This window comes from Anser cygnoides, chromosome 1, assembly GCF_040182565.1.
Source record: "Anser cygnoides isolate HZ-2024a breed goose chromosome 1, Taihu_goose_T2T_genome, whole genome shotgun sequence".
NCBI classification, from domain to species: domain Eukaryota; kingdom Metazoa; phylum Chordata; class Aves; order Anseriformes; family Anatidae; genus Anser; species Anser cygnoides.
In genome coordinates, this window is record NC_089873.1 from 130,655,990 (window position 1) to 130,683,952 (window position 27,963).

At 38.3% G+C, this 27,963-nt stretch overlaps 1 protein-coding gene across 1 annotated transcript; it reads right to left on the bottom strand.

Annotated features, from left to right (window-relative positions):
• On the bottom strand, positions 1-27,847 carry BMX (BMX non-receptor tyrosine kinase). Its single transcript, XM_066981619.1, has 18 exons — positions 27,706-27,847; positions 26,576-26,680; positions 24,354-24,435; positions 22,499-22,618; positions 20,658-20,719; positions 15,820-15,998; positions 13,706-13,768; positions 12,588-12,647; positions 11,986-12,040; positions 10,359-10,441; positions 9,638-9,765; positions 9,153-9,227; positions 8,215-8,386; positions 7,080-7,296; positions 5,420-5,484; positions 4,273-4,391; positions 2,187-2,344; positions 1-1,146 (listed from the first exon to the last, which is right to left on the bottom strand). Exons 1-18 carry the CDS (start codon positions 27,841-27,843, stop codon positions 1,072-1,074), a joined length of 1,956 nt encoding a protein of 651 aa, XP_066837720.1. The 5' UTR covers positions 27,844-27,847; the 3' UTR covers positions 1-1,071.
• Positions 27,848-27,963: the final 116 nt, after the last annotated feature.

Genomic DNA, 27,963 nt, shown 5'->3' on the forward strand with positions numbered 1-27,963 from the left:
ATTTTTTTTTTAGAAATTGCTTAATTTTATAACCCCTTCTTTTTATATACATTAGATCAGCATTTTACAAATGTCAGTGTCTAAGTTTAGACTACTCTGTTACGGTTAAGTAACTTCAGATGTATTTGGTATCTCTAGACAGAATGAAGTTAGTGTTAATTAGCATAGTGCTATGAGCATTTGAAAGTTGGGTGTTCTTATTTAAGAACTCAGTGTTAACATTAGGAACCAAATTTCATCTCATCACTAGTAAAATATCTGGCTAAGCAATTATATTAATAACATTTCCAGTTCTAAAATTTTGGCTCTTCAGGTTTTATAGAGATCAGCATAATTTACCACCTACTATTGTAATGACTACAAAATTCTGCAAAAAAATATATTTTTTTTCCATTTTCTAAGTGCAGCGGGAAGCAATAACACTCCAAACAACTCCTTGTATGTAGCTAAGCTGCAAATATCTTAGATACGTAGTTTAGAATAAATTCCAAATCAAACACATACCCTGAGGGCCAAAATTAAAATCAATACTACTAGTAAACAAACTGATATAATATTTTACCAATAGAAATTTCTAAGTAATTGAAAGTGAGGCTATAACTTCTTATGTTACTGTTACTTGCAGCAGTTCTAAATTTGACCTCAGGCATCAGCTTCAAGGGATTACAAAGAAAAAAATACATTCAGATGAGTTATGATAATCAGAAAACCTAACAAGCATGAATTTCCCTATTTACATTTCCAGTTAAGGCCAAACAATGACAGCTTGGAAGCAAGGAAGGTGTATACACAGTTGCTGTATGCCTCAGTGTCTGTGAAGTCCTTTGAGACAATGCTAAGAGAATGAATTATATTCTTCCACAGCATCCTTCCAGATTCTATCACCTGCAGCATATCATAAAAGCTTTCTCCATACACTTCTTGGTCATCTCCCTGATTAAGTCAGAAAAAGACTAATATACAGAATAATAGAGGTGGTTAATGTCAGGAAGAGTTCATATTTAATTCTCTCACAGAAGACAGGTGATACGGAACCAGTATGCACAGTCATCAGTCTATGAATCTTCTTTTTCAAGCCCTGCTGTCTTCTCTCAGTGCCTCGAAAAATGATAGAAGCTGAAAAAAGGCAGGACGCTTTTCTGGTAGCTGAATGAAGCAAAGATGATAGATACAGTTATTTACTTTTGAAATCATTCAGAAACTGCGCTCTGCATTTTTTTTTTCCTTGACTTTAGCATGAAGAAAACAGAAAGACAATGATGTTTAAAGGGTAAAGAAAATTAAAGTTACTTTGTATATTTTCCTTATGTTGTGATAGTTAATATTCTTCCTTTGCATTAACATGTCCTCAAAATAAGTTGTCTTTTTTTTTCTTTTTTCTTTTTTTTTTTTCTCTCTGTCAGTTATATTTAAAAAACTATTATCACTGTCATTTCATGGTATCACCAACAATATGCCAAATGGTGCTTTGTTGCTGGTGATAAACAAGTCATGGTTCATAGAGAACAGACTAAAATTTAATTGAGGAGGAAAAATAAATCAGGATTAATTCTTGGCACAGCAGACACAAATCTTTAAAAATAATATGAGCGTGTTCAGCATTTGACTTACAACTCATAGAAGAATCACAGATGGGATAACACAACCTTCCCATAAAAAATAACCCCAGTGGGGTTGCACAGCTTTAGTGATCTAGAAATGTAGAGATCTATCTAAATTATTTAAGACACATGTATATGAATAGAGATAATTTAACTCTATAATGGCTAAGACAGAAAGGACAAATGACCATAGGGAGGTATAGCAGTAATGGTCCTGTAATCATGGAAAGAATTTAGACAATTACCTTGGCTCAGGACTCAATTTTTAAAACAGTAAAATTAAGTGAGAATAATCTCACCCTGCATATTATGTTGACATTCAAGCATATTTTAATGTTATTTACTTAAATTTGTGGTTCTGAGGAGAAGGGAAGGAATCTTCCTTTATGTCCTATTTCCTGTGCTTTCTCCTCTTATTGCTAACAAAGTCCTGAACTAGACTGTTATATGCAATGTACTACATACAAAGCAAGGCTTTTATGAGAGAGATTTACCATTTAGAACATTACTTCACCTGTCAACTATGAATCCCAGTAACTCCTACTAATCTTTTTTTCTGCAGTTCATACATGCAGTTATACATACCTCATGCCAGCAGTTGTACATTATCTGGTAGATGATGTCTGAAACCAGTTGTGGTCTATAAAGTCTGTATCCCTGAGAAACTTTCTCAATCACTTGCATGTTATCATACAGCTCGTAGGGCTGCTTTCCCAAAGTGAACACCTCCCACATTAAGATACCTGCCGAAATATTCACAACAATCGAAGACAAGAAATGAAAGTCAAGAAAGGCAAGGGAATCCTTTCCCAGAACAAGATGCACATGCAACATGTAACCGACTCCACAGAGAATATTGTCCAAAAAAAAGTATAGAGATAACTTACAATTGTGGTTCTGTACTCAAATGTAAAATAATTTCTACTGTAGTAGAAGGTGAAGTTGGATGACAAAGTTAGCTATAAAATGTATTTAATGTGAACAATAATGGACAAAACTCAAAACGTATATCCACAGAGTCTATTTTTTACAAAATATATAAAAACATCCCCTTTCATATGTATGTGTGTACACAGAGAGAGGGAGAAGGATGGAGAAAGAAAATGACAGCTATAGTTATCCATATTTTATAGAATAAATCATAAAAAAAAATACATTTGAAGTGATTGGGACATATATTTGTTTGGTAACAAAGATTTCTTAATGCTTTAAGGTCTCTGCTCCACATACCTATAAAAACTGGATTTTACTGAAGCAATACAAACACTGGATAATAGAATAATCATTAATTCATAAAAACAGCCAGCTTTGTTAGAACTATTTTGTTGTAACTAAACGTGTGATTGATAATCATGCAAACAGTAAAGTAAAAAAAAAAAAAAGATATTTATTTTATTCACAATATTTATTATTAAGACTGACAGTAAAGATTCTTTTTTTCCACTGAGAAATTTATTGGATTTTCAACTTCCCTCCAGCTTGAAGACTTGAGCATTGTAGTGTCACAGTGAGATCAGAATAAAATTGAATTCAAGCTTTCCCGGATGAGAGCATTAAGTAGCCAAGATCATTTGTTCTCAGACATCTACTTTTGGGATATGAATGCATCAGTTCAGTTCTTTAGCCCTTCAAAGACACATGAGTTTAAAACAACTAAACAAGAACTGATGGATTCAGCTCATCCTTTGCTTCCACTGCATCAATGGATAGTGGTAAAATGAGAAAAGACCTTCTAAGGAAAATAGTGTTTCCCATTGAAGTTAATGCCGATTATAATGACATTATAATGACAATAATGCCTGGAGTCAGGATTTCATCCATCAGAACAAAAAGAAAATTTATCACCAGAAAATCCAACTTCTGATTGAATTGTATATGTTATAAAAAGCTTGTAAAGGTCATTAACAATATTGGGAGACTAGCTGAAGTTAAAGATAAGAAGAAACACTGCATTTGGAAACACTTTCATCTGCTTTATTCACCATTGTTCAAAGTCAAGAACAGTAGGTTGCCAATCTTTCACCAATTTGACAGCTGCTAAAATTTTCTTACTGCAGAAGCAAACCCATGTAAGTGGAATTTAAGTCTATTCACAAGAGGCTGCCCTTTCTTTGCTACCTTTTGCAGACTTTCAGAAACACTGAACAGACTCCACGGATTTTAAAACAATAGCTTGAAAACCACTGAAGTAGAAGTTCAAATGTTTGAAATTCATGGGTAGAAGGTGGTCTGCAAATGCATCTTGTTCTTTGCCAAGATGCAGAGTCTCCATTAGCACAGTTTCTCTGCCACAGCTGGCTCATGCAAAGAATCTGTTCTGACCTCTGTGACTAATAGAAAAACTCTTTTGAGTTGGGCAGCACAGATTTATGGTCTACAGCCAAAGATACTGTTTGGTCTCCGCTGCCAACAGTTCCGTTTGGTGCATCCTATTAAACACATATGAAGCAACTGAGGAGTGGCCAAGGTTTCTATGTGGCTATAAGAAAAACAATCGAGCTAAAAAGCACAGGCTTTGATGCATAAAATTAATAAACAAGATCATAAGCTGTAACTGCTTTTTACATTCTTTTTGTGTGCAAATGTCTAGTATTTCCATGTGGTATGCTAAGGAAAGCCAAATATGATTACATATATGCATACATATTTATATGTCAAATTCCATACTTACCGAAGGCCCATACATCCGACTTGCTGCTAAATTTGGTGTAATGAAAAACTTCTGGTGCTGACCACTTCACTGGAAACTTGGTTCCTAGTGAGCTTACATACAGATCATCCAGAACATACCTACAATGCAAGAAACAGACTTGGTTGTGACTGAGTTATGGAATCATAGAGTCACAGAATGGTTTGGGTTGGAAAAGACCATCTAATTCCAACCCCCTGCCATAGGCAGAGACACCTTCCACGAGACCAGGTTTCTCAGTTGCAGTAAAATACTGCTTACTGTTTCTTCCTTGCACATCAGAGGGTTCCTAGGAACAGCCTGGACAGAATTCCAAATTTCCAAAGGATACCTGGTATCTATAATTGATAGACCAGGTCCTTGTTATCAACTTATTAGATAAATAATGCAGAGTGAAAGATGAATGTGGTCAGGCCATCTTGTCCAGTCCCCTGCTCAAATGTGATTATTCCCTACACCAAATCAGGTCAGCTATGGCTCTATGTAGCCAAGTCTTAAAAGCCTCCAGAAATGGCAATTCCACAGTGTCCCCAACTAACGTGTTGTCTGTTGCACTACCTCCTTGTGAAAAGCTTCTTGTTGTCCATACCTGAACTTCCTGAGCTGCACTATGTGACCAGTGCTCGTGGTTATATCACCTGGCACTGCTGAGACAAATTTGGCACCATCAGCTTTATAACTGTAAGTAGCCATAAGCAGCTTTCAGGTTTCCTCTTAGCCTCCCCCTCTTCACCAGACTAAGCAGCCCATGCTCCCCCAGCTCTCCTCAGAGGACGTGTACTCTAGGATGCTCATCCTCTCCCACTTCTCTCCACTGAGGCTGCTGATGGAGATGTTTAGCCCCCAAATTAGTTGCATATCCTCTACACAAAGCAAACGATGAGATTTCCTTAACAAGCATTAGATGTGAAATCACTCAGCTGCATCTGGGCTTTAAGCAATAACTTTTTGAGACAACAAACTATCTTTATTCTAACTTCCTGATGGTTTAAGGTCATTAATGGATAGGAGACACAAAGAGCCGTTGTGGCTTAAATTTACCAATAGCCAGTTGCTAGCTGAACAATGCCAGTAAATTATAGCTACACTAACATGATAGCTTCACAAGGCTCCCATTTCTTTTACTTACCTTGTCATTCCAAAGTCAGATACTTTCACAGTAAGATTGCTGTCAACCAAACAGTTTCTAGCAGCCTTTAGTAGAAAAGTGAGAAAATAGATGAGTAGAAGAAGACCAAAGAGGACCAAATACTGTCTTGGTAGTTTGCTAATCATCATTTCTGTCCACTAGCATTTCAAGAAATAATGATATTTTTTGATCGAAGCAATTAAGTTGGGAACTGTAAGATAGTGGTAAGTAGCTCTTATCATTACCTCGGCTGTAATAATGACATTGGGGGATGAGTAAACAGAGGTGAGAAACCCACATTCACTTGGAAAGACAGCGACAGAGCTAGAAACTAAATCCTGTCTTTAGAATTGCACCATCCTCCAGGGTCTTTTTGTGTAGTCTCAGAATGTACCAAGGTATCAAAAGCAGGAAGGAAAACATTGATTTGATTATTCACATTGCATTATAAGCATAGTGGAACAATAAAAGATGATATAAACAGTCTGTTTTATGAAAAGTTCAGCATGAACCTAGTTCTACAAATGATCACTAGAGAACACTTATCTAAGGCTATATTCTCTGCCTGCTTGCTCATTAATTTTTGTGATGTAGTTTGAATCTGCAGTCCTCAACCTGAAATCAAGCTCAAAATTTATTTCTGTTTTCCCATGGTGTAAAGCCAGTTTTCAGAATCTGACTTTGTATTTATAACATGAGTTCTGCTACCTAAACTGTCTGACATTCCTGATTTCTGAATCAGGTGTGAAAATTAGTGAGCTATGGATTTAACAACTTTGTTTACAAATAGAAACAAATCTTTGAAAACACCAACAAGACAGCATTTAAAATGCTACCTGAGGAGATGGCATCCCTATTGGAAAGTTAAGCAAGACTATAACAAATATTGTCACAAATATTCCAACATATTTTTGTCTGGATTAGAATGTAAAACGCTGCTATTGACTCTGAAGCACAATATACCAGAAATTTGGGTAGCTTCACTTTTAACAGGCCTATAAAATAACCACTTATTTCACCAAAGACTTATACTACCATTCTTGGTAGCTAAGTTTTGCAGCAACTTGAAAAAATTGCTTGAAGGCAGTGGCAGATAAATGTATTTAAGGGAGAGGGCAACTGCAGACTTTCAACTTCTGTTCCTGCTTGCAATGCACCAGAGTAAATTCCCATTTATCCTAATAGCAGTCACACTTGTTTTATCAGAGGAAAAGTTTCCAATTAAACAAATCCTTAACTCATTAAAACATGACCCACATCTTTAATGCTGCACCTCTTTCTCCTGGAGGACTAAATTATCACTGGACAGACCTCTTTGCTTTATTAATGTTATAATTGGATATCTCTGCTGCCAAGTGGTGCATAAACCCTTGAGGCTAGCACCCATAAATGTGGGCAGCACAGTATGCGGTGCTGTAGACTTGCCAGCTCAGCTCAGCTCTGAAACAGAGCAGGTCAGCTTGTGGGCGGTGCTGTTTACATGGGGCTTTAGTGCCCCTAGGCCAGAGCTGCTTTGTACTGAGCCAACTGTGTGTCTCTGATCTGCAGACTATGATGTTTTTCGGGGTGAATGCCTACAGAGCCAGAGCAGCTGTGGCTGAACCTAAAGGCAGAACTGCCTCTGCCTATCCTGTTCGAATTCTCCTGTGGGATAGCTTACCAAGTCTCTGTGTATGAACTGACAGCTCTCCAGAAACGCCATAGCATCACAAACGTCATAACATATTTCGAGAAGCTGAAGGGGTTGCAGCTCCTTCCCATGACTCTGTAAGTAGCTAAGCAAACTGCCGTTTGACATATATTCCATCACTATATAGATGGGATACAGTTTTGAGCATACACCGTACAGTCTAACAAGTTTGGGATGATTAAGTTTCCTGAAACAAATAAAAATAAAATAGTCAAAGAATAAATAGTTATGATTGTGCATTTCTGTAAGTTTTGTCCTTCAAATATTAATGTAGCATACTCTGAGACATTTGTGAGACTGGATACAGTCCTATCACAGGCTGTAAATTATTCCTTTTCAAGAAGAACTGAGACACCTTCTGCTTATTACTGGGAGACTCAGTATTGATGGTAACCAAAAAAAGATTCAGTATTGATGAAATGACAACTTCATAGTCCAAATCTGAAGTAAGATTAAGCAGTGCAAATGTGCAGCCTTATTGGTGGGAGAAAATAGAAATGAGCAGGTAAGGTGGGTCTTTTACCTTAAAAATTTCTACTAAAATCATGCTGCAAAATTTAAAGACTTAGAATTCTGATTGTGTCAGCTAGTTGACTGCCTGAAATGTAGTGCATACATTTAAAATATGAGATAACAGAAATATTCTTGAATTCATGTGCTTCGGTTATCATTTCATGGAATTTCATTGGACATTCTAACATTATTGCCTCTCTGGAGTCACAGACTAAAGCTGCAAGTCACATGTTCATATTGATGGCATTTTCCTGTTATTCATCTCATTCCTACCTGCAGGACGGCAGGAACATCCTTCTAATCATTTCAGTATAAATGCTAATGAAGCATAGTTTTAAGTGATGTATGTGGAACCTCTTAACTTGTAGAAGAGATGTTAATTGAAAACTTTTTTGTAGATGACCCCATCAATCTCTGTGTTGTTCTTCTGGTAATATTACATGGCTACATATTTAGCCTGTGCCTAATGTACCCAACACTATTTAATGATATTTTTAAGAGGAAATTATTTTTTCCTGTGTCTGCTATGTATCACTGATTAATGAATGGAGAGATCATTGCTTCCAAATAATTAAGCAATGGCACAGCTTACATCATGGTCTGAGCTTCTTCTGTGAATTCATCTTCTGACATTGCTCCCTCTTTAACCATCTTTACAGCCACATCATATCGTCCCTTCCACTTTCCCAGATGCACCTCTCCAAACTGACCACTTCCTAGCTCTCTCAACAGGACAATTTCTTCTCGCTTCAGCTCCCATATTCCTAGTGGGACAAAAGAAATTCCCTTTAACAAAAAAATGGGCAAGTGCAGGCATGGCATCTACCACATGCAATGGTTTTGTTTTCTCTGAAGGGTTGCAGAACTACACTGCACTGAGGCAACATACCTGTTTCTCATCTCAGCTTTGTGTTTGAGTTATAGAAGGACATTACAATTCCTAAAAGTGTTGTTTGCTACTACCTGGATTTTTGCCTTATAAACAGATTTGAGACAATTTTAAGTATCAAATGATGGTATATATTTATGTAGGGGACTGGAAAACAAGTATTACTGTGCCAGGTAATGTGGCAGAGGGAAGAAATGGCCTTGACTCAGATGTGCTGGGGAAGAAAGCACACAAAGCCTTTCACAGTTGATACAAAATTTGACTTGGGGGCCCTTAAAAAGGCACAACATAAAAGTTGACATAAAACACCTTTGCATTCACCTTGCCCTGGACGTAGACAAGATACACATGAAGGAAGGGATACCCTATTTCATAGAACCATAGAGTCTCAATGCTATTCTGGACAAGAGGAAGCTATGGAAGGGGCTGGATGACTGAGAGACCATCGTTCCCAAATTCTCACAGGGTAGGAGGCTCTGCATTGTCTGCATGGACAAACTGAAAGGGCCACCAAACAGTGAGCTCAAGGATTCTGCAACCTCTTACAAGCCTGAACACAGTAAGAGTCACAGTTTTCTGGTTATTCATTTCTTGCTGGCCAACACTGACACCAGATTCAAAAAGGAAAGTTATCTTCCTACCATTTCCCAGTGAAGCTGTGTCTGGGACTTTATTTACTTGCATAGATACTGCATGCCGGAGCCTTGTCACCATACCTACAAAGAAAACCTCTTAAAGTTGACAATACATAAATGACTTCTCTGAATCAAAGAAAATACAAGGGAATTAACACAAACTCACACACACCTTATTACAACCATCCAGGTAATGACAGAGGACAATGTTTAGCAGATGCATCACTTCACAAGACTGAGTATTTTCTGTGCTTAAGAGCTATTCCAGCAGAGGTATTGCAAGAAGAGGTAGTACAATACCCAAAAGCACTGTACAGAAAAGCAAAGCAACTATTTTGATTGTGAACATGGTAGATCAAGTTACACCTAAATTCTCCCAAAAGATGTTTTGATATTTAGAAGATTCAGTATTGGAAGTGATTCATGATACCTCTGAGAAGCCCAGAAGCCTAAGCCAAATCCATTCAAGTAGAAAGAGCACACAGGATTACCTGCTGAGTTGTGCTGGTGATAGTGTATAAGTTTGGGAATTGATTCAAAACAGTAATTTTCAGCAAGGTAATACTTGTTCTGAGGGGTTTTGTGCACATGGTAATGTTTGACTGTTCCTTTTTTACTTCTGAAAAACAAAACAAAGTGCTGTGTATGTTTGAGTGTTACAAAGTGCCTTCCAGACCATGGATGAATAGATTAGTTAGCTGCTGAATGAACTGCAACACCCCTTCCCTTCCCTTCCCTTCCCTTCCCTTCCCTTCCCTTCCCTTCCCTTCCCTTCCCTTCCCTTCCCTTCCCTTCCCTTCCCTTCCCTTCCCTTCCCTTCCCTTCCCTTCCCTTCCCTTCCCTTCCCTTCCCTTCCCTTCCCTTCCCTTCCCTTCCCTTCCCTTCCCTTCCCTTCCCTTCCCTTCCCTTCCCTTCCCTTCCCTTCCCTTCCCTTCCCTTCCCTTCCCTTCCCTTCCCTTCCCTTCCCTTCCCTTCCCTTCCCTTCCCTTCCCTTCCCTTCCCCCTTCCCTTCCCTTCCCTTCCCTTCCCCCTTCCCTTCCCTTCCCTTCCCTTCCCTTCCCTTCCCTTCCCTTCCCTTCCCTTCCCTTCCCTTCCCTTCCCTTCCCTTCCCCTTTAACACAATGCTGCAGAGATTTTGTTCATAACCAGTCATACCAAGTAATATGCCCATAGCATGCTCACAGAAATGATATACATTCTTTGGATACTTACTCTTGAAACTTGCTGAATACAGACACAGTAAATGTTCCTGCCTGGCTAGAAGACTTCCGCACCATAAAAGCACCTTCTTTTCCCTAATTATTAAAAAAAAAAAAGAAAAATACAAGAAACATTGAAGTTGGGATTCATCCCAGTGAACTTTAGATTTCTATACTGTAATGTCCACAAACAAGAGAAGGAGACATAACTCATATGACATCCTTTAAGTACTACATTAGGACAAGATAAATTATGCCTTAGAAATACGTATTTCTATCCACTAAAAAGGGTATCTAGGTAACTGGCTGTGGTATCTCACTGTAGATGTTTAAAACTAGGTGAGTTGTGTCTCAGTTCAGACATGAAGCAAGTAGTGTGCCATTTTTGTGTGGCGTATAAATACAGATTTATTGCAGGGGAGATGGAAAATTTCTAACGCCTTCTCAATCCTCCTGTTACCGCCAGAGGCAGTGAGTGTTGTGTGACCCAAACAAAGCCACGTACATCCTATCTGAGTAAGAACTCTCACTATTATACTCAGTTCCTTCACATTAAACTGTAAACTGTACATTAAAATAAATTAATTAAACTGTTGTCATTTTCTATTGCCAAAGTGTTTTTTTTTTTTTTTTTTTTTAAATATATTAACAGTTTACCATACTGGGCTGGATATTCTGGTTTTCAGAGTTCATTTTACAGCTACACCTCTGATGTGCTAGAAATGGCTAGTGCAGTGAGGAAAGAAGACATCCAGAACTTCACATAGAGGCCAAGCTTCATTGTTGTGAAATTCAGAGGAAACTTCATGTTAAAGGAAACTTCTTTAAGTTAACTGGATTCAGGAGTACCAGCACCTCTTGGGACTGAGACATAGCCCCTTTTCCCCATTGATGCCACTCTTGCATTTCATTCCTGAACCAATGGCACAGGCCTAAGGGAAAGGACATTGAGACAAGGCTCACAAAGAGTTGGGTTTTCTCAAAGTGGTTAGTGGTTGAGTGCCAATTAGTGAGGCTGTGAGAAAGCAGCCAGCTGCCACAGGAAAAGACAATAACTTGTCTACACTGAACACCTAAGCCGAAAGCATGGCTGAGGCTAGATCTCCTGCAGAAAGGTGCATGGACAAGTCCTTCTGCAGTTGTCTTTTGTGATGGCTGGTACACCTGAGTCGCCCCTAGTTCTAGTCTTTGCTCTCAATCAGCAGGCATAGCACTGGTTTGCTCCAGGTTCCCTGCTAGTCTGGGTGAAGTTTTACTTCACATCCATGTATTATAAAACCAGTGCAAAGAACTCCTCTAGACTGACCTGCAGGAAGAGCCACACTGGAGCAAACAACACAGGCTTAGAGCTAAAACCAATAAGCAGAGCCCTGGGGGGAAATGCACACATTATGGCTTTGCTCCAGGCCTATTTTTGAAATGTATCATTTGTTTGTCTGTGTAAGAGCCATCAACACATCTGGACATTTTTAGAGATCTGTTTGTCGGTACCAAATTAGCACAAGAGTTTCCAGCACTGTGTAATACAACAGCTATTTGAAGAGCATCAGCATCCTCTAGCTACACAGTATAGCAAAGACAACTGGCACAGAAACATTTACACGGTTGTTCATATACAAGCAATAAAAGATATGCAGGACCTTCTGACGGAGCAGCTGCTCAGACTGGGCACGGGAGATACCACCAGCATACCAACTGCAAGGAGAAATATGGGGCTTGTTATTGTTAGGCTGATTTCTGGATAAGGCACAGCAGATTCATGAAAAATGCCATACAATGTAAACGTTTTCAAAGCTGCTTTGAAAAGCCAGAGATTAGAGTCGGGACTTGTCCCGCATTTGTGATTTTTGGCCATTATAAGAAGGAAACCGCAAGTTCCCATGTGCTTCTGATGTGCCTCTTCATCCTGAAATATCTGGGCCTACTCTGTGACTCCAACTTTTTACAGTAACTTGTTACAGCGTAGGAGAGTAACTCCTTACTCCTTACTAGTGTAGGAGACTGATTTGTCTAAACGTCAAATGCTTTTTTTTTTTTTTCCAAAACCAAATACATTCCTGCTTTTGGAAGCCTGTGGGCAGTGATGCTGCTGCTGACCTCAAAGCTGATGACTATATATATAGTTATTACCATTAATATGACATCAATGTATAGAATTCCATTGTTCTAGGAAGTTGTGTAAAGTGGAGTCTCTGCCCAAAGAATCTTTCAGTTCTCACAAAGACATATCCTACATACTCACTCGTGCTGTGCAATACTCTGCTCTTCTGATGATGTGTGTTCATTGACACTTGAGTTTTCCCTGCAAAGACACAACAATATACTGAAATTGTGAAAAACTAGTTATGGAAATTGCTTTCCTCAGGTCATACTGTATATAGTTTTTTGAGCAATTGCTGCTGTTATGCCACGGTCTACAGTGAACATTTAAAATGTTGAGACATATTTAATTTTCCTCCATTTTTTTTTTTTCCCAACTTGGTAAACACTTACATGGCCTTTCCTCTCCACTGTGCAATATGTTGGAAAGACAAATATGCTCTGTGCATGTTGTAGCAGGCAATGAGACTACATATGCCTTCACTGACCTCATGGAGAGATTGCATCTACCTTTTCAAAATTTACATGGAAGATTTCCAAACCCATACAACCATATACTTCCCAAATAAATATTCTTAGCATGACAGACAATAGATAGAGTTAATGTGACAGAAAAAGAGGCCTCTAAAATAATCTTTTGTGCAAAAACAATAGTGATTCTAATTAACTCTGGATTTTTACAGGTTACTATTACAGTGGTTGCATTTTGTTGTTGTTGTTATTGTTTTTTGTTGTTTTTTTTTTAAAAAAAGGAAACCTTTGAATCTTATCCAGTATGGTTTACTATGAGAAAATCTGCTAAGCTACTGTAAGATTTTCGTTCAAATATTTTGGCATACACTTAGTACTTACAATGTCATATCATCTTACTAAAAAGTCAGATCTGATATATCACTTTGACAGACCTGGAGTCATTTTACCCTGTACTGGAATGCTCCCGTATATATAGATGCATGAGAGTGCTAGCAAAGCTGACATTTTAATGCTGAAATAAGACTACAAAGACTGAAATCCCAGCATATTGAAGACAGTGGCAAAATCCTCCTGATTTAAATGAAACCAAGATTTTCAACTGATGTTTTTTGCATTAATGTATGAGTCAAGAAGACAAATTGTACTTGATTCTACACCATGCAGTAAATGTTATGCTTAGTACTCAGAAAGTTACTTAAGAAGAAAAATATTCCAAAAATGTTGCCTGATCTTTTCTAGAGTAGTGAGGAGAACATTTAAGCAGTGGATGGCTGCATATTGATTCACCTTGGCTCATCATCATTCAGGGATAACTTTCTCAAGCAAGTGCTCGGTACAAAACCTTCATTCCTGCAAAATAAACAGTTCACAGTTCAGCTATCATACATGATTGCTTCTTAAAATTGGTCACTTAAAATAGGAAAAGGGATTAATCAGACAGTTGCTCTCTAGAATGCCACTAATAGAAATGCTCATGGTTAAAACATTTATGCTTTTTATATGATATGGAGGAAAATGCAGGGGTAATTTTACTTTAGAAGGCTACATTTCAATGAATTATCCTTTTTGCTAGTCACTGAAAAGGCTTCTTCTTCAGTGATTGGCTTCATCATATGGAAGATTGGACCAGCTGTTCAACAATATCATTACATGCCATTTCAGTTGCTGTGATGAAAGATGCCAGTGACTAATGGGTGCCATCAGAGTATCCAAGGTCAAACACAGAAAGTCAATAGGTAGGCTCAGCACTCTTCCCCACACAATGCCAGACTCAATTGAGAAGCTAATCTAAGGGAAGGTGGACAGCTGAGCTACCACTTAAAGCAGCAGGTGGCATGACATGTTGAACTAAGTTATGGGGACCTGTAGTCATCCACAGAGTGGTAAGAGGGTGGACTGTATGCTGCGCTCATCAGAAAAATAAATAGGGGGAATTAATATACATTTGAACATGGGTGAACACAGAAGAGAAGGGTTTCTCCACCACAGATCTCAACAGAACAAGAAGAAATCTGAGAGGGTGTGAAATCTGAAACAGGTAACTTCTGTTTTTTTTATACTACATTTGAAACACCAAGATCTTCAGTATTTCCAAGCAGAACTTTAAGGTTTTGTTATGATATATATGGATGGGGTTTGTCCTTGCAGAATCAATACTGCAAGTCTCAGTTTCTCAAGCCAAAGAGAAAAATGTGTATGTCTATAAATGTATATATCTGTAACTTTAAATGTCCTCCTTTCTCTTGATTTCTTTCTGCTCCTTCATTCATCTCAGAACACTTCGTTCAACCTCCATATGCAAAGCTGCCTGTATCATATGCTTTTACATAGCCATCATCATCATCATTCCAGTGATGGCCTTTAAAAGCATGTCTCAGATTACTCAGTTATTATTGTCTTACAGTTGCCAGAGTTGTGTGCTGCTTTCTTCATCCAGAGCAGTATGCCAATCCTGTGAGTTTTACTTAATGTTGATTTATTTGTTTGCTTACTTGCAGATGTAAACTTAATCAATGAATTATGAGTGGATCAAGTCATTTCATTTTCTTCCAAACCAGTTTGGAAATCCCCTAGCTCAAAAATTCTTCTCTTCCACATTTCTATCATGTACATAAAGTCAAACTCAGCTAGTATCCATCATGAGACAGACAAGGAATCGTATCTCTTCCAGGCAGCTCCTGTTTGCTGTACTGCCTTTGTCTCCAATGTACTCTGAAAGCTGTTTCTTATTTAATGACTTGGGAAGAGACTCTCTTTTCTACACCAGCTGGATATTAATGAAAAATGTCTTATTTTAAGTAGTTGAAGGGGATTCCTCCACTTGTGAACCTCAAAGGGAATAATTTAATGCTTCTGTCCTGTGCAGGATGGGGGTGCTCTGTCTCTTTGGGAAAGTATTGCTAAAGCTGGTGAGAGACTGAAGTGAGAAATTATTCCTGCTGCAGCAGTTCTCACTGGTCTCCTGTGTTCTCACTGCTATTACAACAGTGATGGTGTTGGTCTAAGGTTTGTTTGTGCATACTCAGGAGGCAAAGTTTGTGAGCAGAGTTTTTATCTTTTATTCACTGAAACTAAAAAGGGCAGCTTCTGAGTGCACAAGCCCTTCTTCAGGCACACATCAGAATTAGTGCCACTAAGGATACTATTTTAGCTGGCATACAGGCAGTGACTATTGTGAATTGCACCCAGTCTGGTAGCCAAGGATGGTAACGAAAATGGAGTTGTACATGAGAAAATGAGGCTTCTCCAAAAAGATGTAATAGCTACTAACATAGTTCCAACCTAAGGCTAATTTTAAAGACCCTGTAAGGTACCAGGACTGCCTGAAGTGTTGCCAATGAGGATAAGGTATGTGGAAGGTCATGATCACAAAGAAAAAGTATTCTGCAGTGCATACTTACCCTTCCAAATCTCTCACTTTCCACCAGGCAAAATCTTCCTCTTGCAATACGTGGTATTTATTGCATTTGACAAGCCGGATAGCTGAATCTCCTGAGGGTTCATAGTTGCATTGGGCCACAGCCATATTCAGGACTGACTTGCTTGGTGATAGTACCTGAGGCAGGCTTCTACGTCTCAACTTTGGAAGACAGAGGAAATAAAAAAACAAACAGATGCATCACAGGGTACAGTAAGAAATACCATACAGCATGTACGCTATCGCTTATATCTTCAACATGTACAATGATATTAAGCAAATTAATCAAAACTAAGAATGTGGGCACGGGCAAGCACCTTTTCCCTCATTAATTGTCCACATTTGTGGGACAGGTGAGAAGAGAGCCAAGTTCCATCATGACACCAGAAGCATTACATTGAGTGGAGGCTGACACGGCTGTAATAGGAAGCTCTAATTAACATGATGACATAATAGACTGGACTCATATCAAAAGCTTACCACCTATCTGAAGCTGATAATGTTTATTGAACAGTTGCAATTCATGAGCTAGAAACCATGTGACTAAATTGTGTTTACCTATAACAAGGTGAGATGATATCCTGTTGAATCAGAAAATCCCATTACAGTATTATAAAACAACTTTTTTTTTTTCTAAATGTCTGTTGATCAATAGTAATCTTAGCATGAAGCACAACAAACATTAGTCAATTGTTACTACCAATCAATGAATACAAAAAGCTATATGAATTATAAATTGTTGCCTTTTCTTATCATCGTTATTGACTAGCTTGGATGTTTCTCTGCTAAGCACATTCGACATAAGGAACTCCAGTTCTTGGTAGCTAACTTTCCCTATGCAAGCTAAACAAGTGTAGGTATGTAACTTTGGGATTCATTCATCTTTGACCAGGGTCTTCAGGTGAAATGTGTCTTCCTACAGAAGTCTCTATCATCAGGAGGTCTACACAAATAACTTGGATTTAAAGACTGTCATTAAAGTTAGGTTACATCAATCAAAAAGCCATAGGCAAAGGAGCATCTAAAATTTAGGTACTGAAATGCATTTAGAGATTGGAGAAATGTCATAACTGAGAAAATCCAGATATCACAACCCTTTAAGAGCAGGAAAAACTACATGCAGAACACTGACAGAAAAGGATGGAGGAAAATAACAAAGACTTAGAAGGGACTCCAGATGCCAACTGTTTATTTCATATTATTATTTTAGAACTGAAAAGCTCTGTAATACAATACCAGGGAGGAATGCCAAATGTCCCAAAGCAGGCTGTGGTTCTTTGAAGTTAAGTCCAAAAAAACATGGCGTCGTATATTTGCTTGTCTCCTCTTTACTGACATTTCTTTACTTTATTTAAGCAAGAAGAAAGCAAAGAGCCAAGTGAATGGATGACTGAGTCCACTAAGCAAGAAGACACACAGAACCTCTTCTTGTAAACATAATGAGCCTCAGTCTGATCTCACTAAGTTCCTGTGGAGATGATCTTTTTTTTTTTTTTTTTTTTTTTTAAGAGAGGAATCACTCACAGTAGAATCCTCCTCATTTGCCTAGACTTAGATATGTTACTCATCAAGTGCTACTACTTGAACCCAGGAAAGCTGGCTCCTGTTCGTCATATCCGACTTCAGTGGAACAGAGATTATAGCTTGAGGGCCTGTGTTAGGCAGGACTCAAATCTTAGACTTCCTGTAGGTTTTGTGGAAAATGACAGAACTAGAATTGCCCGCAGCTGTCAGAAAGATGGATAAATTTAACTGTTTGTTTTTTTGTTTGCTTCCCCTGCCCCCCCCCCCAAAAAAAAAAAAAAACATGCAGCGATGTTAAAGCAAGCTGATGCTTAGAGCAAGTAAAAGTACTTATGAACTCATGTGCAGCTCTGAGATTTGGACTTGGTAACCTTTAGAAATTAATTTTTTCTTTCTTCATTTCCTCTCTTTTGCTTATGGAATGATCAGGGTGTCATGCTTTGATGGAGATTTCATCTTGCTGTGTGATCACAGGAAAGAGCAAGGCATTGGCCAGAGTAAATGGCCGAAAGAATTATGATCACAGCAAGGAGTTTTGTTTTGTCCAAACAGCCAGGGGACAGAACCAGCCAAAGATGAGCACATCAGATTTGCATCCCTTTGTGTTTTGCTGCTGGATGTGTACTTGACTGTTGCAATATTCTGGATGGACTTCATCTGTAACCTGGTACAGATTAATGGCTTAGTTTGTGTCCTTATATACAGCTTTCCATTTCTGGAAATGGCTGAAAGACCCAGACCATGTAACTTTCTAGTAGTAACTGAATGGACTTTGTTATTTCCTTTATGCTGGCAGTGATATTATTGTGATTTCCATACTGATTACTTTACCACCACTATCTAGAGAGAGCTGTAGGTAACAGTCTGAGATTCAGGTGTGATAGGTACAGGGGTATGGCTATTGTCTGCAAAACTGTGCCACCACCGTGCAACTGGAGGCATGTGATGCATCCTTTTCGCTTCCATAAACCTTGTTCAATACATTAGCATCAGAAGATATGCGTGTGCACTCAGTGAATTTCTATCAGACCTACATGAAGCATTTGCCATTGAAAAGACAGTGGCTGCCAGGCGTGAACAGAGATGAAAGTATTTCTAAGACAGGAAGCTCCTGCTTCCTGCTGTTATCACAGCACAGGGGAAGTGCCCAGTGCTCCCCATGAAGGCATGTTTGTGACCTTTAATCTCTGTAATGGCATCACTCTTCAGGAACCAGCTCCTCTGTGGGAGACTAGTGGTACAATGTTGAACTGATGAAAGGGATAGACACATCAAAGGTGAAAGATGTAAGGAAACACAGAAGTGCCTCTGGTCAATTGAGGAGAGAGCAAGGGAGCAAGACTTGCAGGGGCTGGAAAGGTGAGGGACATGAACTGGGAGGTAGATGGAAGGAAGGCTGGAGGTTCAACTGGGACCTTGAATGACTGAATTGTGTAGATGAGATGGCAAAGCAAAAATGTGCTAAAACTTATAGAAGTAGCTCTGGAATTAAATATAGACTGTCTTTTGCCATGAGAAGTCGGCCTTCTTAACCTGATCTATATGATACATTTTGGGGAAATTAAGTCAAGTTGTAAGTAGATGTGGTAGTTGTTATATCTGCATTTACTGAAACTGTTTTGGAAGAATCAATCTAAATACTGTCATGATCCTGCTTTTTAAATTTTCTTTTCAAAATATCATCTCTGAAATTGAGCAGACTATGAAAATAAATCGTAAAGGCCTAGCAGATGCCGGTCTGTTCAGCAGCAGATTTGCATGACTGATGTTCTCTCCAGATAGACAAAGCATCTCTTGATGGAAGCCAGGCAAAGCAGACCACAGTATTCAAAACAAGTTACACTGCTGCATGGTCACAATGCCATTGCTTTCAAATCTCATTTTCAGAAAAAAAAAAAATGTCAAAAGCTTCTTTGATAAAGCCTATTTTCAAGGCTTTCTATTATTATTATTATTATTATTATTATTATTATTAATTATAGAGCTTCATTTTACAGCTTGTGTTTTTATCTTTTCTCTCTTGATACTCTTATGTGTTTCTTAAAGCCCTGGTTGTCCATGTCAATTGTGTACATAAGAATTCCATTCTTTTTTAAAGTTACTTTCTGATTAACAAAGAAAATCAAGGAAATGGACCCAGAGTGTATCCTAAAGATACAGAAGACAAATGAAAATAAGGCAGGAAACAGTTTTTCATATCCCATGATTTAAAACCCAATCTAGTTTAATTTGGAGAAGGCTGGAGTAGCGATCTGTGAATACACAGACTATGCTGCTAGTCTTTTTTTAAACAGATAAAAACATCATAACTCATGCAACTTCGTTCTCTTCTATTCTCTTGACATTTTTACCTCCTTCCCACCTACAAACCTCAATAATGAGGCTGGGCAGTGAAGCTAAGGTCAAAGATAGCACTATTGCCCTTTCATTTGTATAGGAGAGAGAAGAGGAAATAAACATAGAAGCAGTTCTTCCACTTTTGCTTTTATTCTTATCTCTGCCAGTTATTACCCTTTTTCATCAAGCACCTTGCTAAACTGCCGCAAGCAGTTTTTTTTTTTTGTCTGTATGCCTAGCTTTCTCAGATGGACAGCAAGGCCCAGAAGGTGCTGGTGGGACAGCACACTCCTGGGTTTCTGTCTGATATAAAGTCAAAATAAAGGCAGGAGTGTCCAGAAGCTCTTCCAAATTCATTAACTTAGAGGTTGTCTCTGTAGAGCTGGACTAAACAGACATTCCTAGTGAGGCGTCTATACACCTGACCCAACCTCAGACCAGCATAACTTGGGATTTGAGTGAGAAAAGTGCAGTCCATCCACCACTTCTCACCCAAACAGTGGCATATTTGTTCACATCTTCAGTTGCTATGTCTTCAAGCACTGCAAGCACCATTCTCCTCTGGTGACAATGGTAAAGGGGAGTTTTGGGCATCTCTAGGACCTCCTACACACTAGAGAGCTAGTTTTGATGGCATTCCCTGATCCCACTAGAAATGTGTGTAAAGTTAAAGATGTAACTGCAAGGACTGTAGCCTCTACTGTCACCAGCCTGTTAAGTGAACTAAAAGTGGCTGAGACTTTCCCAGTTTGCCGTTTGCAACACACTGAAGAGGGAGCTATGTCCTTCCCTTCACCATGCTGCTGGACAGAAGGATGCTGTAGTCTGACTGCATGTGAGAAGCTGAGACCAGCTTCCAGTGGGATGCTGTTTGCAATTCTCTCTCCCACCCTACAGCACTTCCCATCACCTGGATGCTGGGTCTTTCTCTGTAGGATGATACTCGAAACTTTGACCTACCAGTGTTTGAGGAACTGGAGGCAGTGGTTTCACAGACCAGGTTGTGCAACATAGAGTCACATCTGAAAGAGAGGGATTAAAAACATACCATGAATTAAGTAAGGATTTGTCTCTTGAGGCTTTCTCACTTGCAGATCTATACAGTGGCAGCAACAGCATTGTAAACATAAATATTTGTGACAGCTGACATTTCAGCTCACTGTGGTATAGACCCGTTTATCTCTGTATTTTCCGACCTTCTCTTGATTCAAACACCATATCAATATATTTTAAAAGTCCATCAATCGTTGCTTTCATCTATGCCAAAAGTTCAGGGAAATTTGAAGTTTTATTTAGCTCTTTAGTTTTCCCAGTTGTATTAGCTTATTTGGTTGCATACAAAGGGAGACAGAGAACTTTTTTTTTTTTTAAATAGTTTCATGGACGCTTATATTCTATGTAGTAGTAGTTAAGAAATACTGTTTTCAATTACCCAGCGGCTACAAGACTGAGGCTGTCTGGAGTCTTCCCTATGCAGGCCGTGTCCCTGTACTCCACGCATCTCCACTAGCAACCTCAGGAACTTATTTAGGAACAAATATAGTGTAGACAAAGCACAATATCTTGCATGCATGCGTTATTATATCGGGCAGAAATGAAGCATTCAATATACCAAATTTCTCTTTGCAGTTCTTCTTTTGGCTAGGTCATCCATGGCTGACAATGAGGTATTTCCTTGCCCTTGCAGCAGTCCAGGGGTTTCACAGACTCATTGGCTCATGTGACAAATAGTTGTGAAGCTATATGAAGCTATTCAAATTACTGTTACAAAAGAGCTGACAACTTTTTATATTATTTGGTGTTCTATAATCATGAAACCTGTATTAATAGTAGATAAGCCTAGGTCATTAATTTCAATTTTCAAAAGCAAATGCTTCATTGTTACAAGGAGTCTCACAGATATAAATCAGGTTCCCAACTACTCACACCTACATTTCTTGATTTGTCTTTGAATTTGGGGTCTTAGCTTTTTGACTGTGACAGTAAATGCTCAAGAGCAAATTTCAATCATGATTGAAATCAGCATCTCTATCAGTGCTCTACACTTCCAGATAATCAAGCTTTAAAAGGCAGAAACCCAAATACTCTTAATCTGCTCTTCCCTTTCCTTAATGTGGGATTTCCTGCTAAGCATGTACACAGACATGAGGGAATTCCCTTCTGAAAACATGAAACCTGAGAGAGTACCATTTTACAGATTTTCCTCTCTCAGTCTTTATAGGTTAAAAAATAAAAATAAAAAATCCAACCAAGTTCCACAAAAATGCTTTTGAAAAACATGTTAAAAGAAAAAAAATATATATATGTTGCAAATTGTTTAGAAAATTGTTTAGAAAAATTTCCATCATATATGTACATAATTGTATATTAATATAATAGTTTTACTTTTGTTCAGTTATGCAGATGGATTGTTTTACACTCATTCATACACTCTTGTGCTGAACTTCCATTGTTCCTACCTCTCGAACTATTGAGACCTCATCACTAAAAAGGTCTTAAGAGCACAATGCTACAATTTAGCTAGAGTTCTTAAGCATAAAGAGAAAAATATTTCAAAAATGTCACTATCCTTTTAGCCCAAACTCAACAGGTATCATTTTGGGGTATTATTCTCCTCAACTATACTATGAGATACAATGTATAGCAGCTATGATGTTAAAAGGAGCTTAGCACATACATAGAAAGGTATTAGTAGATCAGCTTGTATATTTATTACACTGCCTTAAATGTCCACGTGGATTTGGCAATATTGTGAAAAGCATCACTGAGACTAAGCAAATAGAAGTGAAAGAAGATATTACATTTCTCCCAAACTGTACATCCAGGGGCCGCTTTACAAGTCTGGTTGCAACAGAGAAACCTCCCATTGGTGAAGAATCTTCTATGATACTTGCTTAGTAAATCGTTATTGTCTTTAATTTCTGGGGAAAAAAAAAAAAAAGGTAAAAAAAAAAAAGAAAAGAACATGAAAGACTGCATAACTGGAATGTTCCTTATGATTAATATAGTTGCTGCAATAAACTGCGGAACCCCAGAGAGTTTATTGACTCCTAGCTCTAGACAAATATCTTGGTCACATTTTGTCATCCATACTATTTTGTCTATATTTTATTTCTCTATGCAAACCAAGTCTGAATTCCATACCCACCAACTACCTCTTTTTTGAGAAAGAAAACTGGGTGTCAAGAACTACACAGTACAGTCCTATCAATCAACAAACAAAGTAGAAACCAACAGTTATGACTTAAAATCATGTATGTTATAAAGTTTTCACAAGCAATAGTGAAACTAATTAAAAGAAAATATTTTTGTATATTAAAATATGCTGAATATTTTTCTAGAACTATATATTGCAAGAAAATGATAATAATTCATACTCAATATCAGAACAGATACCGACTACCTCATATGGCAAATCCAAACTAATATTTGTCTGCTAAAATAAATTTGTTATTTAAGCATAGCAAAGAGGAACACTATCACAGACACATTTTATACTCAAAGCACTGCTTTGAGTGGTCCCAGTACTATTACTGTGCTAGTGATATATTAGTTCTGCAAACCATAATAGCACTTCTGGATTCACAAAGCACCTAAAAGAAATGTAGGATGTATAGTGTGAGACTTTAAAAGCTGACTCCTTCAGGACAGGGTTTCAGACCTTCTGAGATGACCCACTCTAAGTCTAAGACTCCTGAACATACAAGAGAGTGCCAAAAGGATCGGTGCACCCCTTGGCGACCAGTACTTTTATACACTTTTTAAGAGGCTTGTAGGCAGCTAGAATATTTGTGCTATTGTTTACCTGATTACCATTACAAACTATATCATTAATGCAATCTTTTTATTCACAAATGTCATTTTGCAGTACACCAAAACTTTCCTTAATGATTTCTCGACAATATCTTTCTTTCTAAAAGATCCAATGTAGTTAGTCTTTCCTATTCTGCTCCTGGTCAACATTCTCCATAACCCTGCTAAAGTAATTGACATACTCTTACTCTGTGTGTGAAAACAGTCACAAACAAAGAGGTATCTCATACACAGGTTTAGAAGTAAAATTGCAGAGGATATTTATTCACAGCCAACTATAGACTGTCTACTGTTTCCACAATGACAAGCATGTGTGAGAGTTGCTCTATTCAATGTGAGGTTTTTGCCTCCACTGAAGAATAAATTTTCTGCCTAAAATTCAATATTTACATAACTATGAATTTGCTTCATTGAAAAAAACAGAAATTTCATTGGAAAAAAAAGGAGGGTGGGTGGGAGGGGGAAATAGGGACAAAAGCTAGCAGTATGGGTTATCAAAGTGGCTTTATGAAGGTGAGTGCTACATTAGCTGAACCATAAATTATTGTTCTCTATTAACTTGCATTGGTAAAGGGTGAACATATGACAAAGATTAGAAAATTAGAAAATGCTCATGAAAAATACAAAAAGAAGATTTACTTTGGTTAATTTTCACTGCATTTTTCATCCTTTACATTTTCTAATTCATTCTTGAAGATACCAATGCAGTTCAACCAGTCAGAGCTGAAGTACGAATGAGACTAAAAGGAGGTGACAAACAATGGCACAAAATGAGGGAACAGGAGCATTTTCCCCCACCCCCAAGTTATTTGAATACGTTGGCAGACAAAGGTCTGGTGTTACCTTTATGCAAAGCTGCAAGCCACTGCTTCCGTCTCTCTTCATTAGCTGCATAGACATAAAGTAGGCCACCCTTGTACACAATCTGGAAGAGGTTGAGAAAGACAGCATGCTGAGAGCGTGCTGCCTAAAAGTTTCATACCAAAGCTTGGGAATCAAAAAAATAGGCTTTACAGACCTACTGACATGAAACTCCTACAATTTATTAATGTTTTGCCAAGGTCACCTGTAAGCACTGCCATCTTATATAAATACAAGCCTTGCATGTAGTACCTTGACCGCAGTGGTTTGTGTCTGAAAGAACAGTTGCAGAACAAAGGACAGCATAGAATATTTCTAGATATAACTGTCTTCTGGGTACAAAACACCTTACAGCCCACATGTAAACTCATTCTTTCCATTCCATTTTTTTCCAGATGCATCTTCCAGCTTTTTGCTGTTGTTACACAGGCCACAACACATCTCCAGCAGTGTTCAGTAACAAATATTGAGGCAGACTGTAAGCTCAGGGGAGCTGTACCGTAATCAGGGAATCCTGATCCAAAGGTGATGCATTCTTACTTCATCACCTTGGATAGATATTTTTCTGCAAATTAGTTCAGCTGCCTTTTAAAGCAAGTAACTAGTATCTACAACATCCTGCAGTCAGTAGTCCTACAGCTTAGCTAAATTAAACATTGTGAACAAGCTTCTTTTTCTTGTTTTCAACCAATCTTCTGCAAGCTTCATCTGATGCCTACCTAATAATTACTAACATCTGCTTTGCTTTTTGGATCATGCTTAATACTGGGCTGACTGCATGTGTGTATTAAGTCCAGGGCTTTGTTTCCCTTGTGTACATTGCTTTTCAGTCATCTGCAATGAATTTCAAGTATCACTTTATTGCTTTGTTTGTTACACTGAAGAGCCCTTGTTATTAAATGCGTACTCCCACTGGTATGCATACGTGACTGATCAATCTGCTTCCCGTCTCTTTATTTAGTCAAATGGTGGAGCTTTGCGAGCTTTTCTCTTTAAGGCATGTTATCCAATCTATTAGGCACTCTCAAGTCTCTCCTCTGACCCCTCTTCAGTTTACAACATCTTTCTTGAATTATAGTCACCAGAACTAGAGACAATATTCTCCTGCTGATCACAGTAGTGTCAAAACAAACACAGCCTTCCTGATTTTACTGAATGTGTGCCTGCTTCCATGTCCAAGGATGCCATTAGCTCCTTTGGCCACAGCATCACACTGGAACTGATGGGAATCATCTATCATGATCCTAAAGCCCTTTTTAGAGGTACTGTTTCCCAGAACACAGTCCCCCTTCCTGGGACTGCAGCATACACGCTTACATTCTTTTTTCCACTTAACTGAATTATGAACTCCTGAGATAAACACAACGATTTAACATAAACATGCCATTCAGTGCCGCAATGCTGGGGAGGGAGAAGGGAGAGGAAGATAGGAATGACACCTAGGATTAGGCAGGTGGTGAAATACTAAACATCTCTCATGAGGTTGCCCTTGCCCATGGCAATTATCGCAGGGTCACGGATTAACACACTGTTCAGCAGCTGTTAGTCACTTCCTTGAGCAGCCTGCGCTGCTTGGAGGTGGCATTCCAAGGGGGATCTATGACCTGCATGCCCCACTGCTCATAGAACTGGGATTGATGGAGGCTCAGGGAGGAACCTGAGCTGGGGAACTGAAAAAGATGGAAGGCAGAACATTTGAAGTTATGTTTTTCTCATCCCATTTAATTCCTGAACATGTGTTGTGCGTTGTGCAGCTGTAGGCGTAGTGTTGGTTTCCCTGACTGTGGCACATTTGAATGGTAATCGGGCAATCTGGGGTCAAATTCTGAACTCGGTATTCAGGCAAAAAAGCAGAAGTGGAAAGAGATATTGAGAATTAAAATAAGAATTTTTAAGTGCTTTATTCTGCCTTAAAAAAGTGATAATCACATGAGTGTACTAATCTATATATTTCAGACCCTATTTAAGCAAATATCTGATAGAAATTTAAACATAAAGGAATCAAGACTTAATCCAACTTCTACCCCAGTCAGGTAAAAACATTTTAGCAAAGTCACAACATCACTTATAGGGTCCGATTTTCTACTTTTTACAAATATCTGTAATACTTAGCAATAGCAGGTATCAGTACTTGGGGCAGGAATGATCAGTGTAACCCTAGGATGACTGACATGAAATGTGCATTAACAGATTTTGTGACTAACCTGAAAAGGATATTGTCTTGCAACAGGCGTTAATTCTTCAAGATTCACTGTCTCAACACATCGAATTTTCTCAATCTCAATAGACCCCTTTTTTCTTCCTCTTTTCTAAGAGATAAAAAAACATAGCAGATTGTAATCTATTGTCAACACAGTATGGACTATTCCAGTTTGACTATTCTGCACAATTCCGTGTTTCAAGCTGGAAAAGCCTTTGCTTTGTTTTTGTTAAAGTTTAAAAGAAAGGTAATAAAAAACAACAACCCTCCCCAGTGCCCTACCCACATCCAATTTATCAATCAAATGCCTTTTTAAGTCAGTTGCAAGAGCTACAGGACACAGCCCTATATCTGAGAAAACATCTGATGCAGCTGTAGGAGGACAAGGCAGAAGGGGGGGAGAGGAGGAAAGAAGGAGGAGGAATTAAGAGGAAAAAAACCACCTTAAGTGCAAAACAGAAGCCCAGCTGCAGCATTCATATTTTTGTTAGGGTGGTGGAGCTTGTTCGCACTGAGCTTCCACGCAGGGTCCTAATGGAATGTAGCTCACAGGAGGGGTCCAAATGTACTGAAGGAGCAAAAACTTTGAAATAAGTTGCCTGGGACCTATATTTGCATTGCCAATAGGAGATCTTCTGAGTGAAAAGCTACCCTTGTGTGACACACAGTCGGTCTTTAGAAAATGATGGCTTAACCATCTGCTTTGTGCAGTTGAAGGATAAGATTGTGAACTAATTATGCCTTATACAAGTAATTTCTGAAGCCAGTTATTTACGTCAGTTCAGAGGGAGGCCTGAACAAGGAAAACATCCCTATTCAAGACAATGTGTAAACATATGCCACTGTTAATTACTTGCTTAAGTTTTGTTGTCTTTGGAAGGACACAAACAGATGCTCAATGGCAAGCATAACTGTAAGGGTTGTTGTGAACAGAGACACTATTAAGCCTGTGGCTAAGTGCTTTCCCAAAATGAAAAAAAATTTGATACTCTGTAATTTTTTGATCTACTCAAAACAAAGTACACCTGTTGTTCTAATTCATAGCATCTAATCAAGTTTCACAGAAGAAAACCAGAAGAATTAGGTGGTACCAGAATATCTCAGAACAGTTAACTTTAGAAAATGAGTTTTTACCTCTTTGTCATATTCATAATATGAAAGGCTTGCTTTTGTCAGAACGAACAACCTTTTCTTGTAATTAACTGGTGATATTTTTTTCTTCTGTTGTGACTTCTTTAGAAGAAGTTCTTCTAGAATTGTTTTATTCTCCATTTTGTTTCCCTAAAAGAATACCATAGTAACATTTATTATTACTGTTAACAAACACAACAACACCAACTATAAAAAATGTAATCACGAATATATTGAGCCATTGTCTTCTGTATGTTTTGA

Coding starts and splice junctions, on each gene's coding strand:
- BMX (XM_066981619.1), bottom strand. CDS start 27,843: ATGGAGAATAAAACAATTCTAGAAGAACTTCTTCTAAAGAAGTCACAA. Junction 24,436..26,575: donor CAAGACAATATCCTTTTCAG/GTTAGTCACAAA, acceptor AACCTCTTCCAG/ATTGTGTACAAGGGTGGCCT. Junction 12,648..13,705: donor CTGAATGATGATGAGCCAAG/GTGAATCAATAT, acceptor GTGTCTTTGCAG/GGAAAACTCAAGTGTCAATG.